Source organism: Ovis aries, chromosome X, assembly GCF_016772045.2.
Source record: "Ovis aries strain OAR_USU_Benz2616 breed Rambouillet chromosome X, ARS-UI_Ramb_v3.0, whole genome shotgun sequence".
Taxonomy (NCBI): Eukaryota; Metazoa; Chordata; class Mammalia; order Artiodactyla; family Bovidae; genus Ovis; species Ovis aries.
The window spans coordinates 22,396,316-22,417,531 of record NC_056080.1 but is presented as its reverse complement, the minus strand read 5'-3'; the positions used below and the strand labels follow the sequence as shown (position 1 = coordinate 22,417,531).

The 21,216-nt window shown below is 40.4% G+C and overlaps 2 protein-coding genes across 6 annotated transcripts in view; one reads left to right on the top strand and one right to left on the bottom strand.

Annotated features, from left to right (window-relative positions):
* EIF2S3 (eukaryotic translation initiation factor 2 subunit gamma) overlaps positions 1-6,578 on the bottom strand; it is a 43,225-nt gene extending 36,647 nt beyond the window's left edge. For all 3 annotated transcript variants that reach the window (XR_009598878.1, XR_009598880.1, XR_009598879.1), the window contains exon 1: positions 6,508-6,578. The gene's annotated coding sequence lies outside the window, so the exon portion shown is untranslated. The remainder of the gene's footprint in view (positions 1-6,507) is intronic.
* The window catches only part of KLHL15 (kelch like family member 15), a 34,010-nt gene continuing 19,127 nt past the window's right edge, over positions 6,334-21,216 (top strand). The window contains exons 1-3 of one of the 3 annotated variants that reach the window (XM_027963624.3): positions 6,334-6,389; positions 6,956-7,155; positions 19,282-19,993. In XM_027963624.3, the coding sequence (XP_027819425.1) occupies positions 19,289-19,993 (705 nt within the window). In that variant the 5' untranslated portion in view covers positions 6,334-6,389; positions 6,956-7,155; positions 19,282-19,288. Of the gene's footprint in view, positions 6,390-6,730; positions 7,156-7,212; positions 10,477-13,181; positions 13,233-19,281; positions 19,994-21,216 lie in introns of those variants that run through there. The other 2 variants (XM_042241881.2, XM_060408119.1) reach the window with 2 other exon arrangements.

The window sequence follows — 21,216 nt, the reverse complement described above, 5'->3', positions numbered from 1 at the left end:
GGTACCTAGAGGTAAAGAACCCTCCTGCCAATGCAGGGGACAGAAGAGGCGGTTCAATCCTGGGGTTGGGAGATCCCCTGGAGAAGGGCATGGCAACCCACTCCAGTATTCTTGCCTGGAGAATCCCATGGACAGAGGAGCCTGGTGGGCTACAGTCCATAGGGTCTTAAAGAAGACACAACTGAGCAACTTAGCACTCATCTGGGATAATGACCAGGAAATAATGCTTAGGGCAAGAGCCACCAACCTGTTGAATGGGTCAGTGTACAGGTCTTGGCGTGGACCCACAGAAGAAGTTTGTATGGATTGGGGGGATACTTTGCTTTCACTTTTCACTTTCACGCACTGGAGAAAGAAATGGCAACCCACTCCAGTGTTCTTGCCTGGAGAATCCCAGGGACGGGGGAGCCTGGTGGGCTGCCATCTATGGGGTAGCACAGAGTCGGACACGACCGAAGCAACTTAGCAGCAGCAGCAGCAGGTGGGCCCTGAAGGACTGAGAGAGACTGGATCTCACAAGTTACCTCTTCAGGGGAGTGCTTGGCAAAAGTTTTCAAGAGGAAAGAAAATGCATGTGCAGCTTTATTAGGTTTTCCTGAGGGTGTAACTCTGATTCCCTGAGACTGGAGTGGAGGTTAGTTACATGAAAAGTGATTACCAAGATAATTACTGCAGACTCTGGATTTCTGAAAAGCCTCAATTTATTTAAATAAAGAGAGAGAGAGAGAGAAAGAGAGACTTCCCTGGTGGTCCAGTGGCTAAAACTCTGAGCTACCAATGCAGAGGTCCTAGATTTGATCCCTGGTCAGGGAGAATGGCAAACCACTTCAGCATTCTTGCCTTGAGATCCCCATGAACAGTATGAAAAGGCAAAAAGATATGATACTGAAAGATGAACTCTGCAGGTTGGTAGGTGCCCAATATGCTACTAGAGAAGACCAGAGAAATAGCTCCAGAAGGAACAAAGAGGCAACGCCCAGTTGCAGGTGTATCTGGTGGTGAAAGTAAAGTCTGATGCTCTAAAGAGAAATATTGCATAGGAACCTGGAATGTTAGATCCATGAATCAAGGTAAATTGGAAGTGGTCAAGCAGGAGATGGCAAGAGTGAACAATGGCATTTTAGGAATCAGTAAACTAAAATGGACGGGAATGGGCTTCTTTAATTCAGATGACTATTATATCTACTACTGTGGGCAAGAATCCCTTAGAAGAAATGGAGTAGACTTTATAGTCAACAAAAATCTGAAATGCAGTACTTGGGTGCAATCTCAAAATTGACAGAGTGATCTCTTTGTTTCCAAGGCAACCCATTCAATTACACAGTAATCCAAGTCTATGCCCCAACCAGTAATGCCAAAAAAGTTGAAGTTGAACAGTTCTATGAGGACCTACAAGACCTTCTAGAACTAACACCAAAAAAAGATGTCCTTTTCATCATAGGGGACTGGAATGCAAAAGTAGGAAGTCAAGAGATACCTGGAGTAACAGGCAAGTTTGGCCTGGGAGTACAAAATGAAGTAAGGCAAAGGCTAACAGAGTTTTGCCAAGAGAATGCACTGGTCATAGCAAATACCCTCTTCTAACAACACAAGAGACTCTACACATGGACATCACCAGATGGTCAACACCAAAATCAGATTGATTATATTCTTTGCAGCCAAAGATGGAGAAGCTCTATAAAGTCAGCAAAAACAAGACCAGGAGCTGACTGTGGTTCAGATCATGAACTCCTTACTGTCAAATTCAGAATGAAATTGAAGAAAGTAGGGAACACCACTAGACCATTCAGGTATGACCTAAATCAAATCCCTTATGATTATACAGTGAAAGTGACAAATAGATTCAAGGTATTAGATCTGATAGAGTGCCTAAAGAACTATGGACGGAGGCTCCTAACACTGTACAGGAGGCAATGATCAAAACCATCCCTAAGAAAAAGAAATGCAAAATGGTTGTCTGAGGAGGCCTTACAAATAGCTGAGAAAAGAAGAGAATCGAAAGACAAAGGAGAAAAGGAGAGATATACCCATTTGAATGTAGAGTTCCAAAGAATAGCAAGGAGAGATGAGAAAGCCTTCCTCAGTGATCAATGCAAAGAAATAGAGGAAAACAATAGAATGGGAAAGACTAGAGATCTCTTCAAGAAAATTAGAGATACCAAGGGGACTTTTCATGCAAAGATGGGCACAATAAAGGATGGAAACGGTAAGGACCTAACAGAAGCAGAAGATATTAAAAAGAGGTGGCAAGAATACACAGAAGAACTATACAGAAAGATCTTAATGACCTGAATAACCACAGTGGTGTGATCCGTCACCTAGAGCCAAATACCTTGGAGTGTGAAGTCAAGCGGGCCTTAGGAAGCATCACTATGAACACAGCTAGTGGAGGTGACAGAATTCCAGCTGAGCTATTTCAAATCCTAAAAGATGATGCTGTAAAAGTGCTGCACGCAATATGCCAGCAAATTTGGAAAACTCAGCAATGGCCACAGAACTGGAAAAGGTCAGTTTTTATTTCAATCCCAAAGAAAGGCAATGCCAGACAATGTCCATACTACCATACAATTGCACTCATTTCCCATGCTAGCAAGGTAATGCTCAAAATCCTTCAATGGCTAGGCTTCAACAGTATGTGAACTGAGAACTTCCAGATGTACAAGCTGGTTTTAGAAGAGGCAGAGGAACCAGATATTACCTCTTGGTCAACACCTCTTGGATCATAGAAAAAGCAAGAGGATTTCAGAAAAATATCTACTTCTACTTCATTGATTATGCTAAAGCCTTAACTTATGTGGATCACAACAAACTATGAAAAATTCTTAAAGAGACAGGAATACCAGACCATCTTACCTCTCTCCTGAGAAACCTGTATGCAGGTCAAGAAGCAACAGTCAGAACTGGACATGGAACAACGGCCTGGTTCCAAATTGGGGAAGGAGTACCTGAAGGATGTATATTGTCACCCTGCTTATTTAACTTACATGCAGAGTACATCATGGGAAATGCCGGCTTGGATGAAGCTCAAGCTGGAATCAAGATTGCCAGGAGAAATATCAATAACCTCAGATATCCAGATAATATTACCCTTATGGCAGAAAGCGAAGAGGAACTAAAGAGCCTCTTGATGAAGGTGAAAGAGGAGAGTGAAAAAGTTGGCTTAAAGCTCAACATTCAGAAAACGAAGATCATGGCAACTGGTCCCATCACTTCACGGCAAATAGATGGGGAAACAATGGCAACCGTGACAGATTTTATTTTGGGGGGCTCCAAAATCACTGTGGATGGTGATTGCAGCCATGAAATTAAAAGACAATTGCTCCTTGGAAGGAAAGCTATGACAAACCTAGAGAGCATATTAAAAATCAGAGACATTACTTTGCCAACAAAGGTCCATATAGTCAAAGCTATGGATTTGCCAGTAGTCATGTATGGATGTGAGAGTTGGACCATAAAGAAGGCTGAGCACTGAAAAACTGATGCTTTCAAACTGTGCTGGAGAAGACTCTTGAGAGTCCCTTTGATTAAACTAGTCAATCATAAAGGAAATCAATCCTGAATATTCACTGAAAGGAATGATGCTGAAGTTGAAACTCCAATACTTGGGTCACCTGATGTGAAGTGCTGACTCATTAGAAAATATCCTGATGCTAGCAAAGATTGAGGGCAAGAGGAAAAGTGGGTGACAGAGGACAAGATGGTTGGATGGCATCACTAACTCAATGGACATGAGTTTGAGTAAACTATGTATGGGATATGGTGAAGGACAGGGAGACCTGGAGTGCTGCAGTCCATGGGGTTGCAAAGAGTCAGACACAACTGAGCAAATGAACAACAGGGAACTAGATCTCACATGTGGTGACTAAGAGTTCACATGCCACAGCTAAAGATTCCGCATGCCACACCTGAGATCCCTCAAGCCGCAACTAAGACCCGGCACAGCCAAATAAGTAAATAAAAATTAAAAGACCCTTTAAAAAAAATGATGGAGAGGAGGGGTTACAGTCGATATACAGTATCCTAAATCCTCAGAATCCCTGGCTGGGAACTTCCTTCCAACTCCACTACCACTCGCAGTCCCAAGCCTCTAGCATGCTACGGCACTGCTAGATACCTGGTTTGAGGACTGTATTCTTAAAAAGTAAGCCAGCCTGCTAGAAAAGCAGCTTCCACTTCCCCCATGGGGCTCTATCAGTGTGAAAAGATGCCCTGAAGGCATTCAGGAGCTCCTATTACTTTCCAGTGAGGAAAAGAACTGAAGACAGGAATTATCTGGAGGAGTTAATTTAAAAGATGTGGTTTTACTTTGGTTGGTCTCTCAGAAGCGGAATGCTTCTTATTATACTAAGACCTTTCCATAAAACACTCACTTAAAAAATGTATTATGCTTTTAAAAAAATTTTGTTTTAAAACACATTTTAAAAAGTGGTAGTGAGGGAGGCATCAGTGAGTTAAGATAACTTTTTTTCAGGGGTGGGCTCTACAGAGTAAATATAAAGATTGGTGGAAAGACATGGCTGTTTCAGAAATTATATACACACACATTTTGGACTTGATGAAATTTCACAAATGAAACCATGAAATATAATAAGGAGTGTACTGATGGGGCTTCCTTGCTGATCCAGTGGTTAAGAATCTGCCTTGCAGTGTAAGAGATACAAATTCAGTCCCTGGTCCCTGAAGACCCCACATTCCTCAGAGCAACTAAGCCCATATGCCCCAACTACTGAGCCTGTGCTCCAGAGCCCGTGAGCGCAGCAGCTACTGAAGCCCCTGCACCCTAGGGTGGATGCTCCACAATAAGAGAGGCCAATGCAATGAAAAGCCTGCACATGCAAGGAAGAGTAGCCCCCGCTTGCGGAAACTAGAGAAAGCCCACGCAGCAAAGACGACCCAGCACAGTCAAAAATAAATAAATAAATCTTAAAAAAAAAAAGGAGTATGTGGAAGACAACAGCTCATGATGTCACCCACTGCAGTTATATGTACACCTGCTACTCAGAATACAGATACATTTCAGTTCCCGCTTGAATAAGGAACAGAAGTCTCTCTCCAACAGGTCAGTGCCACTCTGTAATGTATAGTTTAAAATGTATGTCTGTTAGCTAATGTGCAAAAATCAAACTCCAGCACTTTTGGATGTCCAAAGTTGAATCTATGCCGTTTTAAAGTTATTTTATGACTTACAGTTTTTAAAAGCTGGTTTTATACTTTAAATTGGAAAAGGGACGCGTATTTCCCTATTTTCAAAAGATGAGAGTGATTCTCTTATTTTTTCCCACGGAGTAGACTACTTCAGCAAAATGGTACACCGTGTGCTATATCTGGCCTCTTGGGAAACATGACATATTCAAGTTTGCTAGAAAGAGATTAATGATCGCTTTCAGCCATACATCTCACTGTGACTTCTTCAGGATATTTATTGGTCTGAAGAGAAAATGGCGGCGGGGGTGGGGGTAAGAGAAATTTCTGTTTAGGATCAGAAATGGGCAATGGATGACTTAAGGTTAACTGTCCACTGGCTTCCAACTGTGTTTTTCTGTCATCTACACTTTTCCCATATGGAGATTTCACAACAATAAATTTACAAGACAGTCCTGTAATGCAGTTTTAAATTATTAAATCAAGAGAAGACGGTATGTAAAAAGCACGAGCTACACCTCTAGAGCCGATTTGTCAGAAACGCACAACAACCCTTAAAATCACTGCTCTCTGAATGTTCGTTCTTGCCATCTATTTTGACGCAAATAGAAACGGAACAGCATTTTTAGATCCGGCATTTCTGTGTGGTGCAGACATGCAGGCTTCTATGAATTTTCTCACCTCTGGGAAATGTACTTCTGAACCGTGTAACTGTTGTGCAACTAGCCAAGTGGAACTATGACGCAACAGTCCGCCGCAAGTTGCCTTTAAAACAATGATGTCATTTGGCGCAGATGTAGTCACGTTTATAACACAGGTAGATACCGCAAAGCACCCTCCATATCGTCCCTGAGTCCCCCACCCCCACCGTGTGCCAGATGCAAAAAAGACATTTTCCGGGTTTCCTAACCCTCAACTTGTGGAGGGTGGGCGCACCACAGTGGCTCGAGCCCACCGCTCTTGCAAGTGAAGTGGGACCGCGGCGAGGGGACCAGCACTGCCGAGAGTTCCCAGCCCCGACGGCGAAGCCGCACGGGAAGCCGCGTTGGGCCGGGCCCACGGCCGCAGCGCCGACCGCTTTAGTCCCTCCGTGAGGCCCGCTGGCGTGGCGGGCAGAACGTGGGGCCCCGCGGGCGTGGGACAGCCCAGCCCCCATCCCGCTCCCACACCCGCTCCCGCTCCCGCGGCGCCGGAAGTGACGCGCGCTGGCTGAAAGATGGCGGCATTGGCGCTCGACCAGGGGGAAGGTAAACACCCTCCAGGCCGCTGCCCGCGCGCGGGCCCCCTCGAGGCGCCGGCGGGGGCCGAGGGTGCCTCCCGGGCCTGCGTTCCAACTCTCGGCTTCCCACCCTTCGACCGCCCTACCCGCGTGGCAGGCTTCCGCGTTGTACGACGGCGCACCGGGCCCCCTGCCGACGGGCCCCGCCTCCCTGGGCGGGCCCCGGGCGGCTCCCGCGGCCCGCAGGGGGCGCGCGGCCCGGAGCGGCCCCTGGCTCGTGGCCCCGCAAGCTCCGCCCCTTTCCCGCCCCTTTCCCGCCTTCCTCCACCCCCGGCGTGGGTGATCCTGAGGCTCCGCGCGCTCTGGGGCAGAAGCCCGGAGACGCCGTCGTCGACGTCTTCACCGCCGGTGCTTCTCCTGCTGCCCGCGGCCCCCCAGCCCCTCTCTCCGCCTGAGGCCCCGCGTCGGCCCTCCCGCCGAACCCCGCCGGGCGCTGCGAAGCCCCTGGCGTTGGCAAGGCCGGCCCCGGCCCCGACGCCGCTCCGCCTCGCCCGACTGTCTCGAATCTCTCCTCAGTGCTGTCTTCTTTCCCAGGACTGGTTTCGTGGGGGCCGCAGGCGCGCAGTCTCGCCCCCCGCCAGAGCGCCCCGGCTCGGCCCGGGAGCGGCTTCTTGTAGACGTTCGAGGAGCCTGCCGAGTGCCGTCCCGGCGCCCGACCGCCCACCGTCCGGCCCATTGGCCCGCTTCTTCCTGATGCAGACTGCCGTCCACTAGAGGCTGGACAGACCCCCGAGGTGCGTAGCCGCCCCTGGCCCTCCGGCCTGCGGGAGCCCGGGCTTCGTCCGCGGCTCCGCGCTAGGCTCGGATTCGGTAGCCCCTTTGCACTGACCCCAGTCGCACATTTGGTTGACGCCGAGATCTAATTTGTCTTTGAGTTTACTTAGATTGTTTGAAATCTAATTTTTTTCCCAAAGAGGAAAAAAAAAAAGGAAGAAGCATAATTCAGCCATTTTTTGCAGCACACAGCTGCAGGTACCATGATTATTTTCTCCCTATCCCGCTCCTTCCCTTTAAAAATGCTATTTTTGCCTGAAATAGAACTATGCGAAATGCGAGGCGTAAAACGCGGAATCAGAAGGTCTGGGTTCGACTAGGTGACTCTGAGAAAATCGCTTACCGAACCTCGGTTTCTTATCTATGAAATCGAGTCGGTAATAGCCACATCACAGGGTAGTGAGGACTGTATGAGGTCATATATGTGAAAATAATCCGTAGCTGTAAAGTGTTGTAAAAATGCAAGGCAATTTTTAAAGTAACCTTTGCCAGAGTGGTGAATGTTGTAGTGGCTAACTGTTGCTGCCTCTTTTTTCCCTATATTATAAGCGATAAGGACGGAAATTAGTAAAGCACTGCTCTGAATCGATTAGATATAGTCACGTTGCTTGGCCTTCTTCTCCGAAATGCTAACTGCTTATTTAAATAACGGTATTCTTTAATTCAAATTTAACGTTTCTGAGGTGCTTTGCTTTTCATTTTTCTAGGCCGCTTATGGCCTTTTGCTTACGCGGAATATTAAACACCTTGCATTTGTTGAGTCGTTTCTGTTTTTCGGATTTACATTTTTCAAGAATAATATCTTGATAAAATTGTCATTTGGAAAATGCTGTTAAGAGATATACCTTAATTTTTATTGCCTGTTTTTCATATCTAGGAAACAAGATGCCTGAATATTTCTACTAATTTGAAAATTGTTTTTGGAGAGCTCATACATGCATTCGGATTTCTGTAACTAATAGATCTAGAAATGTATAGAGAATCTCAGCTTTTTGACACTTAATATAGTTTTTATGTAATTTAATTCTCTTTTTAATCATCACCACACTTAGTTGGTGCTTGGAACCAGTTTTTCTATGGTAAGGGATGTTAATTTGCACTTTTTATTGCTGATCAGCTTGGGGGGGATAATGAAATACATAAGCCTTAAATACTTGTGGGTTGAAAATCGGAATTTTTTATCAGAATTTATAATATATATGTGTAACAGTATGGGATCATTCTTATTTGGCACATTAAAAATATATGGTCTGGCTTTTAAAAATGGGTCATAAAAAGTGAAAGAGAAGCTTTCTAAAATATATAGTTTTAGCCAATAAATGGGTTTTCTGAGTTTTTTTCCTGAAATGTTTTATTAAATTTATAATCCAATGCCGATTGTCTTTCTGAATATGCTTTTGTTTTTTTAAAAAGGGCAGAATAATATAAGGCGGCAGGATTAAATTAGCAAAAGGAAGAGCCTACTTTAAGGTGCTAGCTTTTATACGTTGGACTTACTGCTTGTCCTGAAGATAAAATTTTGGCAAACCATTGCTTTATTGGGACTTTCAAAGTTTGGCCATCTTTTTGCCTTGATCTGGGTTACCTGGGGGTAAAATTTTGGAACTGGGACTGGTGTGGCTTCATGGGTGTCCAGAAGAACCCCAAATTTGGTTTAATAATCAGTGCGTAAAACTGATACTGTACAATATAAAGGTGAACAGTAAAATTCATGATAATGTAAATTTCTGATTTATCTTTACTTAGAATGCATTAAACAGCAAATTAAAAGAATACCATGATATATAGAGAGAGACCTCAGAAGAAAGGAGAAAGCTTTATACTTCAGTACCTTTTTTTTTTTAATACTTTAGTACCTTTAATGACACTTTTTTCCAGCTTTTGAACGAGGGGTCCCCCATTTTCATTTTGCCCTTGGCTCCTCAAATTATGTGGCACGTCAGTTGTCAAATTTGCCTTTTCCTATTTTAAATGTTTTGAGAGTGAAAACCATTAACTGTGAGGAGAATGAATCTGTAGTTTAGGAGGGGTTGGATTAAATTATTAGAATATATCTCCTTTGAATTGGTATGGTGTAGTCCATGTGGGCTTCCCTGGTAGCTCAGTTGGTAAAGAATCCGCCTGCAATGCAGGAGCCCCCGGTTCGATTCCTGGGTGGGGAAGATCCGCTGGAGAAGGGATAGGCTACCCATTCCAGTATTCTTGGGCTTCCATTGTGGCTCAGCTGGTAAAGAATCCGCCTGCAATGCGGAAGACTTGGGTATGGTCCCTGGGTTTGGAAGATCTTCTGGAGAAGGGAAAGGCTACCCACTCCAGTATTCTGGCCTGGGAAATTCAGTCCATGGGGTTGCAAAGAGTTGGATGCGACGGAGAGACTTTCACTTTCAGTCCATGTGGACTTTTTTTTCCCCTAATTAAAAAAAAATTTTGGCCATACCACACTGCATGTGGAATCCTAGTTCTCAGACCAGGGATCGAACCTGCACCCCCTGCATTGGAAGCGGGGAGTCTTAACCAGTGTGCCTCCGGGGAAGTCCTCATGTGTTTTTTGTTTTTTTTTTTAAACTGAAGAGACATGAAAGGCAGTTATTGGTGAAAGATTGCAGGATAGTGGTTAAACTCCAAGGCTCTGAAGTCAGACTGGCCCCATCTTATTAGGAATCATAGCCTTGGGCAAGTTACTTAACCCCTGTGTGTTTTGATTTTTCTCATCTCTAAATCAGGGATGGTTACAGAACATGGAGGGTTCTGAGAGTTAAACTTATCTATTCATCCTATAAGTATTTATTAAGCACTTATTATGTGCCAAGCAGCATTCCTAGAAAGGTTCTGGGAATACAACAGTGAATACAAAACAAAAAAAAAGAAAAGAAACAACAGAAAAATAAACTGAGTAAGGAATATAGCCTGTATCTCATTTAGTATACTGTGGAGACAAATAAAACAGAAAAGAAAAAAAGAAGATTTTCTGTTGCATAGGGTGGGTGGGTGGTTTTCTCTTTTAGAGAGAGGTTGCGGGGCAGGGGTTGCCTCACCAAGATAAAACACTGGAGTAAAGACCTAAAGGGAGCCATGTATGTTGGGATTAGCGATCCAGTCAGAGGGAACGGCAAATTTAGGGGCTTTAAGGTGGGTGTGTTGACTGGTTTTCAAGAAGCAGCAAAGAGACTAGTGTGTCTGGGACAGGGTGAACAAGGGGCAGGAATTAGGAGATAATTATTATTTATTATTGCTGTTCTAGGAGTCACTGGAGAAACTCTCATAGTTCATCTTTGCCATGGGTATGTGTTTGTGTGTGTATATATACACACATGTACATATACATACATACTGCTGCTGGTCCGAAAGTGGGAGGCCTTTTCAGAATTAAAAATTTTAGCTTTGGAATAAAGAAACTAGAAAAGGCAAGATATTTCCACAGGCTTTCTGTTTTTAATATAAGCCCTTTATAATTCATCTGGCTGAATCATTGAAGCAGATAAAAACGAATAGAAGATTTATTCTTTGTCTCTGATAAGATCATTGAATTTAGTTAATGATTCTGCATCACTTAAAAGATTTACAGGAAATCCGTATCATAACATCAAGACCTTCCAGAAGGTTCAGTTGTTTACTTCTTGTGTAAAACTAAGATGTTAACATTATAGTATTGATGATTTCATGTTAGAAAGTAACTTAGAAGATTCGGGGTTGTATTCCCCAGTAGAGGCTTTTCCTAGAATTCTCACTGGATCCAATCTCTAAAGGCTAGGGAAGCTGTTTTCCATGACATCACTCTTGGACTACTTTTACTTGTGAGGAATAAGCAGAGGAGCATTAAACTAAAATCTTCTGATGAAAAAATAGCATTGAAACAGGAGTGGGTTTTTTTTTCTCATAAGGGTTCTTTTTATTATAGGATGACTAAATGCTAAACATACCTGAAAAATGAAGTAATTTAGATAACAGATGCCAACTGGGAGGCTGGAGGACCCAGAGCCTTCCTAAAAGCTTAGTTAAATAGTCATTGGCAGTTTGGTACTGACTTATAAAAACATTTTGATGGACAAGAAAGAATTTCCAGTAGTAAACAAATTAGTTAACTTATGCAGCCTTTTCTCTAATATTAGACTTAATTGTTTCTCAGTTTGAGCAGTATATCTCAGGGTAAAAGGGCTGCGAATAGAGCTAATAAAGTTGGTCTGTTTTTGAATTTTTCTTTCCTTTTAGATTAAGTTGGTCACTTTGAGGTTGTTAAATAAAAGATTTTTACTTTATAGATTAAAGAAATTGTGAGGAATTTTATGACTCAGAAATTAATTCTGTTTTTATCTGTAGTAAGCCTTGCATTTTCTTTTTAGTATGCAAGTATGGCATTTTCTACGTAGGGTTTAACATTGGTAGGCTAACAGTTTGAGGATGAAGGTAATATGAAATAATTTCAAATTTTCACTGAAGATATGCATATCAACCTCTGAGAATCTAGCTTTGGTATTGAATAAATTAGGGATTTGTATGAATTTTCAAGCAGCTGTGGAGATAGTGTGAAAGCATTAAATTATTGCTTATGGCATAAACATGGAGGTTAATTTTGAAACATCTCTACTTGCCTGGAATTTTGCCTTCCAATCAGAATGACAGCCTTCTAGCTGAAAAGGAAGCATTTAATTTCTTTGCCTTTGAGTTCCTGTCTAGTTTTACCCTCACCAGACTTTCTTTACTCGTCACTGGAGAGTTTGAACTGTTAGAAATTTCTGTGGTATAAATAGCAGTAATGGTCTTTCAGAGCAGAGGTAGGAAGAGGTTGCTTTGTGTATGTGTGTGTATATTGTCATTTATCTCTTGTACAGTCAGTGGTACTTAACTTTTTGGTCTTAGAACGTCATTATATTCTTAAAATTTATTGGAATCTCAAAGAGCTTTTGTTTATGTGGGTTGTATCTATTTATATTGAGCATTGTAGAAATTAAAACTGGGAAGTTTGAAAAATACCTTAAGTGAATTTAAAATCCCATTACTTGTTAATTCTAAATTTTTTTTTCTGGCCTCACCAGGGCCTATGGGATCTTAGTTCCTGAGCCCCCAGCATTGGGAGCTCAGAGTCTCAACTACTGGACCACCAGGGAAGTTCCTAAATAGCATTTTTTAAATGAAAAATAACTACTTCCCAAACAACAAAAAGCTTAGAAGAATAGCATAGTTTTACATTTTTGCAAGTCTCTTTAATGTCTGGCTTAATAAAAGACAATGGCTTCTTATCATTTCTTATCACATGTAGTCTCTGGAAAACACTGAGAGAATGAAAGTAAACAAGAAAAATCACTTTGAAAGTAAACAAGAAAAATCACTTTTTAAATTATTATGAAAATTTTTTTGATCTCACAAAGTCCTCTTCGGGGACTGAAGCCCCTGGACCACACTTTGAGAAATACTATACCACTCATTCTCATGCACAGAGAATGTGAGGCTTTATTTTTTCTTTAGTCAGTGCCAAGTTTATGGAAGGGGACAAACTCCAGTGTTTCTTTCCTGATAATATAAGTATGCCTTGTCATTTAGTTTAAGTTGGTTCCCCTTTTGAAAAAAACCTACTGTTTGGAATTCTGAAGGCCAAATGTAGAATACAGAAGTGTAGAAGGCCAGGGGTATGCAGGTTTATAAACCCATGATTTCTCTTAATCTGACTTACCTGTTTTCAAGAGTGAGGATACATGATTTTTGTACACTGAGCATTTTGTTAGTAAATAACTTTTCTCAAAGCTCCTTAACAGATTTTTTTTTCTCCAAACCTCACTGATTTTGCAGAATTATTTGATTTTGTTTACTTTTACAATGATTAGTTCTTACAATTACTAATTTATTCCTTAAATTTCTATAATTATCTATATAAATTTTGTGTTTTCCTTTTTGTATTCTTCTTACACTTTTTCTTGTTATTTGCTTATATGTGTTTTTTGTGTGTTATTTTTGTTTTATTTTAATTTAAGCCTTTTTTTTTTCTTTATAGCTTCCAGGGTATGGATTGTGAACAAGGTGGTTTTGTTTCACGTGTTCATTTGTAAGTTTGGTTGTTTGATGCCTTAAACATTTATGTTACAGATCCATGCTGTCCAATAGAATGTAATGCAAGCCACATATGTAATTTACAATTTTCTCATAGCCACAGTTTTAAAAAGTAGAAAACAGGTGAGATTAATTGTAATGTTTTATTTAACTCAGTATATCCAAAATATTCCAACATGTAGTCACTATTAAAAATTTGTATAATGAGATATTTTCCTTTTTTTTGTACTAAGTCTTCAAAATCGGGTGTTCATTTTACACTTAACGCACATCTCAATTTGATCTAACCATATTTCCAATGTTCAAAAACCCCATAGGTAGTGGCTTTCATATTGAACAGCACAGATACAAAGAGTAGTTACTCTTGTTGGGGCAGAAAAGCTAGAAAATTGTGCTTGTGTGAAGAGAAAAAATGGAAAACAATGCCATTGCAAACAAGGTCCAGTGTTTTGACTACCAATACATTTCCTGATCTCTTATAAATTTGCATTGTGGTAAACCTTAGGGTGGTGTGGGGTCTGTAGAGGGGAGTTTGAAGGGTGTTAAGTTCCTGTGGTTGTGTGGGTGATAAGGACATTAGGTAAGAGTTAGACAGGGAAGGCAGCATTGATTGACCTCTGGTGGGGTGCTTCCCTCTGGGCTAGACATTTAACTTACCTTAATTTATTTGATCATCACCCCAACTCAATAATAATAGATGATGATTGTTCCTAATATATGGATGGAAACTGAGGTCAGGAAGTTAGATTTCTCCCAGACACACTGATGGTAAGTACTAATAAGTGCTCTGATTTCAAAGATTTTGCTCTTTTCTAGCCACACTATTTTGTATGTTTTGCAAATCAGGTTCTAGCCTTAACTCTGTTTCAAACTAGTTATATGACCTTGAAGAAAAATATTACCTGTGGATATTATATCTTCATCTATCAAGTCAGAGTTGGCTTGAGTCCTGAGAGACTTTACTAAGAAAATAAGCTGGATTTGAAGTGCTGTTGCTAAGAAGGGTTTCTCCACATTAACTGGACTGTTAAAGGGTCAGGGTTATTTTATTCATTCCAGTAACTGTATGTGAAGGGGCGTAATAATAGGCCCTAAAGCTATGGTATACTTAAGGACCATATGCTGTTCTATGTTGTCATGTGTATTAACTCATTTATTTCTCACAGCAGCCTAATGAGATAGGCTCTGTTAATATTAGTGTCCCCTTTTTACAGATGAGGACATTTAGAACACAGAGAGGCTAAGTAGCTTGCTCCAAGGTCACAGAGCTAATAAGAGGTACAACCAGGATTCAAACACAGACATCTGACTCCAGACCTATACTCGCTACTGTTTAGAGACTGTATCATGTTGAGCAGTTAACATTGATACTGAGTATCGATATACATGCTTCCCGTAAAAGTGTAAGATATTGCTCCTTCCCTAAAGCTGTCACACTGATAGATGCACAAAGCTTTTTCATGTAGAAAGAGTGACTGCAAATTTCCAAGCTATTACAAATTAGTAGAAGAACTTTAGATCAGATAAACTTCAGAAGTGCATTGCTAAGACCTAAAACATAGCTATAGTTTATTTACTTTGCATATCTTTATAAGTGCTTTACACATCTGTAAAATCATATAAAAGTAAAATAAATGAAAGTTTTATGACTAAAAATCTTTAGAAATCATGTTTAATGCTTTTGTAGATGTGGAGATAAGGCCAAGAAAGTTTGAGTAACTTACTCAAAGTATAGCTATTTCTATTTTAAAACTGTCTTAGTTAGGAACCTTGGTTATAGGTAGGAAAAACCCACCTGAGGTAGTAAAGGCGAGTGTGGGGGGATTTATGCTGAGCATGTAAGGATTTCTCTCAGCACCCACTGGCAGGAGTGGAGCTGGGCCTAGGGACTGGGAAAATGAAGGCGTTAAGGAGCACTCCCTTTCTTCTGTCTTGGCTTTCCTCTTTTTTCTCAGTTGACTGGCATTCTCTGATACTCAGCCCACATGACAGGCAAAAGTTGGTGCCCACAACTGAGCAGAAGCTACTCTTCGACATGTTCTAGTTCCAGTCATACACAGTGCACGTCTGTTTCTTTTTCTCTCTCTTCTTTCTAGATTCTTGACACAGGAGCACTCATCTTAATTCATATTTCCCAGCCCCATCTGATTATATCTGATATACTGTTAGTGTGTCCATGGAAGCCTGTGTGCTAGGAACCCCCCTCTGTGGGCTGGGTGCTTAGAGGACAGCAGGTGCTGCCCTTACGTCTAAAGACCGAAAGGATCTTTTGCCTCACAGCTTACCAATTCCCTCCCACCTCCTTTGTGCTATGATGTTTACACCATATTAAGTATCTGGAAGCTAGGTTACTTTTTTTTGAGAAAGCATAGTGTCTCCTTTAAAAACTTTCCTTTAGATAGACTCTTTGTCAGAAAGGTGAATATTAGCTGTTTGAGACTTTATCACATAGTGATACCTGTTGAATAGAGAGAGTTACTTTGACAAGAAGTGAAATACAGGGTATTTTAGGCACTGTCAAAATAACAGATAATGACACAAAGCAGTTTCATCTCAAGTATGTGAATGCTGGTGTTCAGCCTTCCATTATTAAATCTACATTAAAAGTGACCAATAAATCTTGATGAGTCAGAGTGATAGTTGGTGTCCTTAATGATCCTGAGAAAGATAGTGAAATACTGAAATTTTCATCCAGTTTAATTTGTTATATTTTTTATTCAAATTATTTTGAAAACTGCTAATTAGTGTGATGTTGACAGCACTCTACTAACCAGAATGTTTAATTATTCAGATACCACGGTGAATGACGTTCTTTTGTTCACAGTATGCATTTGTATATATGTGCTTTATATCGACTTGGAAAACTCTAAGTTCGTTAAATTTGCCTTTAAAATAATTCAAGAAATAAAATCTGATAGCTTGCTTTAATCTTGAATGTGTTAGTAAAGTAGTTCTGCCAAGCATTGATTACAGTGTCTAAAATATTTTATATCGATTTTCCAAATTATAGACAGCTCTCTTGTGTTCTCCCTTTCCAAAATGAAAGTATATAGCTTTTGGATTAATGGATTACTAATAAAAATTTTGATGTAAAGTATCTTGTGCATACTTTACTGTCTTAAGTAGGTTAACGTAAGTGAGCATGTGGTATAATTAATAAGACTTACAGGTTTAAGTTAGGGACAAATGGGGAGAAAGAGGCACCTAGAATCCTCTTGATAAGAAGGGAATACAAAAGAAAGAACTGACTGGGGAGAGGAGAGAATTAGGATTCTGTCTAGACATGATTTTGAGATCCCTGTGGTGCACCCAGAGGTATCTAACAGGAGATGTGCTATGTAGTACTAGTGTAAGGATAGCGATTGGGACAGTGGTGGTCAAGGCATTGGTAAAGGTAAATGTTAGTAGAAACCATGGGTTTAGATGAGATCTTTGAGGGAAATACAGTGTTTAGATGAAAAGATAAAAGGTGCAAGACTAGAATCCTGGGGAACACCCATGTTTAAGGGATAGCTCAAGAAAAGTAAGTCCAGGAAGGAGATTGAGAAATAAGCAGCCCCCAAATAGGAAGAGAACTAGGAAAATAGAGGCCTGAAACTGAGAGAGTGATGAGCCAAGGGAGTAGGTCATGCTGCAGAAAGATCCTGCGAAACAAGGGACTGTGATGTAACCACTGCATTTGACAGAGGATTTTGTAGATTTTTTAAAATGAGCTTTTTGAAAGCAGTAAGATGCTTTTATTGAAGATAGATTAGCAAAACACAGATCAGCCAAAAGAAAAAAAAACACTTGCCGGATAGTCTCCTGTCCAAGATAACCGGGTTTTTTTTTTAGCATTTTAGTTTATTATCCTTTCAGAATTTTTTCTTATTTATTAACAAAGGGTTTTTATTTTCTTGGAGATAATCCCAGACTGGGATAACTACTGAATAAATGGGTTAATATGTCAGGGAGTTAAAATAGAGTGTCAAACAAAGTAGTCAAATCGAGTGATAGCTTGCCCAAAGAGTGGAGAGACAGTGCCTGTTAGTAAGTATGTCTGTGAAAGCACTGTTTTTACTCTCGGCAGCTGAAGGCTCTGCCAAACCCAGGGTGCAGAGGGGATTCCTGAATGGCACACACCTTTATATCTAATAGTGCCTGGCACACAGAGGTGCTCTTTTAGTTAACAAAGGGGAAGGCATCTGTGATGAGTGGTGAGGCTGGCAGCGATGGTCTATCTGAAGAAGAGGATGGAGCAGGTGCCAGCAATGACTGTGTTTCCAGCTGCTTCACTGGAGGGCTCATGGCCCACCCAAACACCCAACCAGGGTAAGGAAAGAGGTTGGGAGTTGGGGTCTGATACCAGAAGATCTAAGCTGGAGAAGGACAGGTAAAGTTTGGAGGTGACAGACCAAATGAAAGGGGAGGAGAATATTAAGCCAGAGAGTGGGAAGTTGACAAGATTTCAGGTGTGGATCAGTTCCTGATTGTGGTGAGGCCTAGCAGATTTGAGCATAAGATTTTAAAATGGAGTAAGAAGGGAGGTGACAAGAGTTTAGGTGATCAGGGAACTTCACCTCTCAGTTTTTGGGTGAGCGATCTTAGGTGAACATTGAAGAGGTGGAGAAAATGAGTCTTAGCCAAGTAACACAGTCATCAGCAAATGTGGAGGGAAGAGAGATCAGGATATGTGTATGTGATAAATAACAGGGAGCAATAGAAGGTGGATTTTAACTAAGAGAAAAGCCATATTTTAGAAAAAGGACAGTAGAAAGCCAAGAGAAGGCTCAGGAGGTAGGTTGTAAGCTATAGAAGAGCATTTTGTTCTAAGAACATAGAAGAGGGTATTTGTTTTGTTTTTAAATCAGACTGCAGAGAAAACTTTCTGTGACCAGCATGACGCTGTAGGGGAGTTTGTTTACACTGAAGCAGGGTTCCACAGGGCACAGTGGAAAGGGTTGGGAGGGAATTCGTGGATAAGGATGTGTCATTGGGGAGGAAGCTCAGAGGTATGTGAGGGTGAGAGTTGAGCAGAGGACCGATAGTTGGCCTGGGGGGGGTGTTGTGTGAAAAGAAGAAAATTACTTAGCTTCATAAGACATCTGATAGACTGAATTATTCTGCTTAAGAGATCTAATTCCACTATTTTGCTTTCATTTCTCTGATATGCAAAAATGCAGTTTAATTTCCTTTAAAATTGTATATTTATGTTTTAAATATATAAGCTCACTGTTTTTTAAAATAAAGTTAATGAGGTAAGTAAGTATACTCAAAATTTCCTGAAATCCCACTACCCCAGGGACATAATTTTGGTATATATTCCTCCAGACTGTTTCTCATCTAAACATATATATATATATGTGTGTGTGTGTGTGTGTATTTAGTTTTTGAAAATATACTGAGCATACTGTAGTTACCTGCCTTTTTTTCACATAACAATACATAGTAAATGTTTTTGTCAGAATTAGGTATATTGCTGCCATCGTTTTTAGTTATTACAGTAATCCATTATAGGACTGCACCATACTTGTTTCTGTTGTTGGACTTTTGAATACTTTACAGTTTTTAAAATCATAAATGGGGCTAGAAAGAAAAACCTTTGTGTGTACAAGTTGACATATCTATCTGATTATTTCCTTTGGGTAAGTTTCAAGGTCAGTTTAAGTTTGGCTAAGTTTCAAGGTCAACAGTATACTTTTTGGTTTAATTTCTTTTTTGTCTCATGATTTAGCATTTGGATAAGAAATTCTTTTTGGTTGATGATTTGAGGACATGTTTAAATATATTTGGTAAACAGTGTAAAGTCACTATGATAGGCATATATTTGTAAGTTAATTACTATTGTTGAATAGATATTTAATAGATTTTTTTCACCAGGTAGGGAAGCCAAAAATATTAACCTGCAAATCTTTAAGTTGTCTTCTCCCAAAGGGTTTGTATATGTGAGACTTAACACAGTAGAATTGAGATAATTTTAAAAATTGTTTAAGTTCTAAGTTAATAATGTCTTTAGAATGCATGGAAATGATTAACACAGTTTTCTTTGATTACTTTTTTTCCAGGTGATCCATGGCAGGGGACATGGAAGGATTCTGTTCCTCCATCCATGACACCAGTGTCTCTGCTGGGTTCAGAGCACTGTATGAGGAGGGGTTGCTTCTTGATGTCACTCTGGTTATTGAAGACCATCAGTTCCAGGCCCATAAAGCACTCTTGGCTACCCAGAGTGATTACTTCAGAATTATGTTTACTGCAGACATGAGGGAGCGAGATCAGAACAAAATTCACTTAAAAGGTCTAACTGCTACAGGCTTCAGCCACGTCCTTCAGTTTATGTACTATGGAACTATAGAACTGAGTATGAGCACAGTTCACGAGATTCTTCAGGCTGCCATGTATGTTCAACTTATAGAGGTGGTGAAGTTCTGCTGTTCTTTCCTGTTAGCAAAAATCTGCTTAGAAAATTGTGCAGAAATTATGAGACTCTTAGATGATTTTGGTGTAAACATCGAAGGAGTCAGGGAGAAGTTGGATACTTTTCTGCTAGACAACTTTGTACCACTCATGTCCAGGCCTGACTTCCTGTCTTACCTGAGCTTTGAGAAGCTCATGTCTTACTTGGATAATGATCATCTGAGCAGATTCCCAGAAATAGAGCTGTACGAGGCTGTGCAGTCTTGGCTGCGGCATGATAGAAGACGCTGGAGACATACCGATACCATCATTCAGAACATCAGATTTTGTCTGATGACCCCATCCAGTGTTTTTGAAAAGGTTGGTGCATTTGAAAGAAATAGACAAAACTCATCATTTAGCTAATAAAACACTATGTCTTTAGAGATAAGATTCCCAGGCTTGGTTTGAGCCAAATAGTTTTTAAGAATAGTTAAATAGTTTTAAGTTAAATAGTTAAATAGTTTTAAGAATACTTAAATAGTTTTTAAGAATAGTTACACATAAAAAGTCTAATTTGTTGCAGCTTGTGTATTTAGGTTTTTTAAAAACACATTTTGTGGGTAAAAGATGGACCAGGTAGGTGGTAGAGTAGTTTCACTTAGAAGGTACTTTTAAAGTTGAAGTATAATTATTTAATCTAAAAGATTGTAAGTTTGCTTTAGCTTCTCATTCTTTTCACAGAGTAATTAAATCTGAACTGGGTCAGTCTAGCTCTCTTTTTAAAAATTAATTTAAGTGATACATGCTGAAATTAGAGTCGAGAGGAGTTTTATAGTTCTGAATGTTAAACATTAACACAACCTCTTATTCCTCTAAAATGTAGTAAGGAAGAACATAAAATAGATCTTGAAAAGCAGTAGGCCTTGGTGGTGATTTTCTTCCCTTCTCTTACCTAGTTCTGCATCCCCCTCTTTGTCCATTCCCTGCCACCCCCCGACCCGCACTGTGAATACTAACTACATTTAACCATGAAAACATATATTTGTCCAAAATGGTTGTTTTTGGCATTTCAAAGCAAATAAGACTATAAATCTTCTATCTACATTGATCAAACATTCCTGTGTACCTTTCCCCATGTAATAGTTCTGTTATCTTAAAATTGTCTTTCTCCAAAACAGCCTTGGCCTTTTTGCATGTAAGCATTTTTCATTTTTTACCAGTCTCAGTTGTGATCCTTTCTTGCCCAAAGGAGAGAAAGCATTTTCGGTAATTGCTTAACTTAATTGGTTTCTAATCACATAGTTACCTCTGGGGCTCCGTTTACCTCTTGCATCTTTTCTTCTTTCTAGAAAGCGTACTTAAATCTTTGGTTGACACCCTTCATGTTAGGTAGTTCCTCAGTTTTAGTTACCAGACCTGGTGATAAAAATACAATATTTGCAAAGAAGGGTTGTTTATTACCATTTGAAAAATAAGCAAATTTGTGCCTTCAAACAACACTTAGCCGCCTGGGATGTGTCTTTTTCCCCCTCTGAAATGGTGTGAAATATCGTTAACTTATACTTTCAATAGATAACTCAGTTTTGTGGGATTTTATCTTT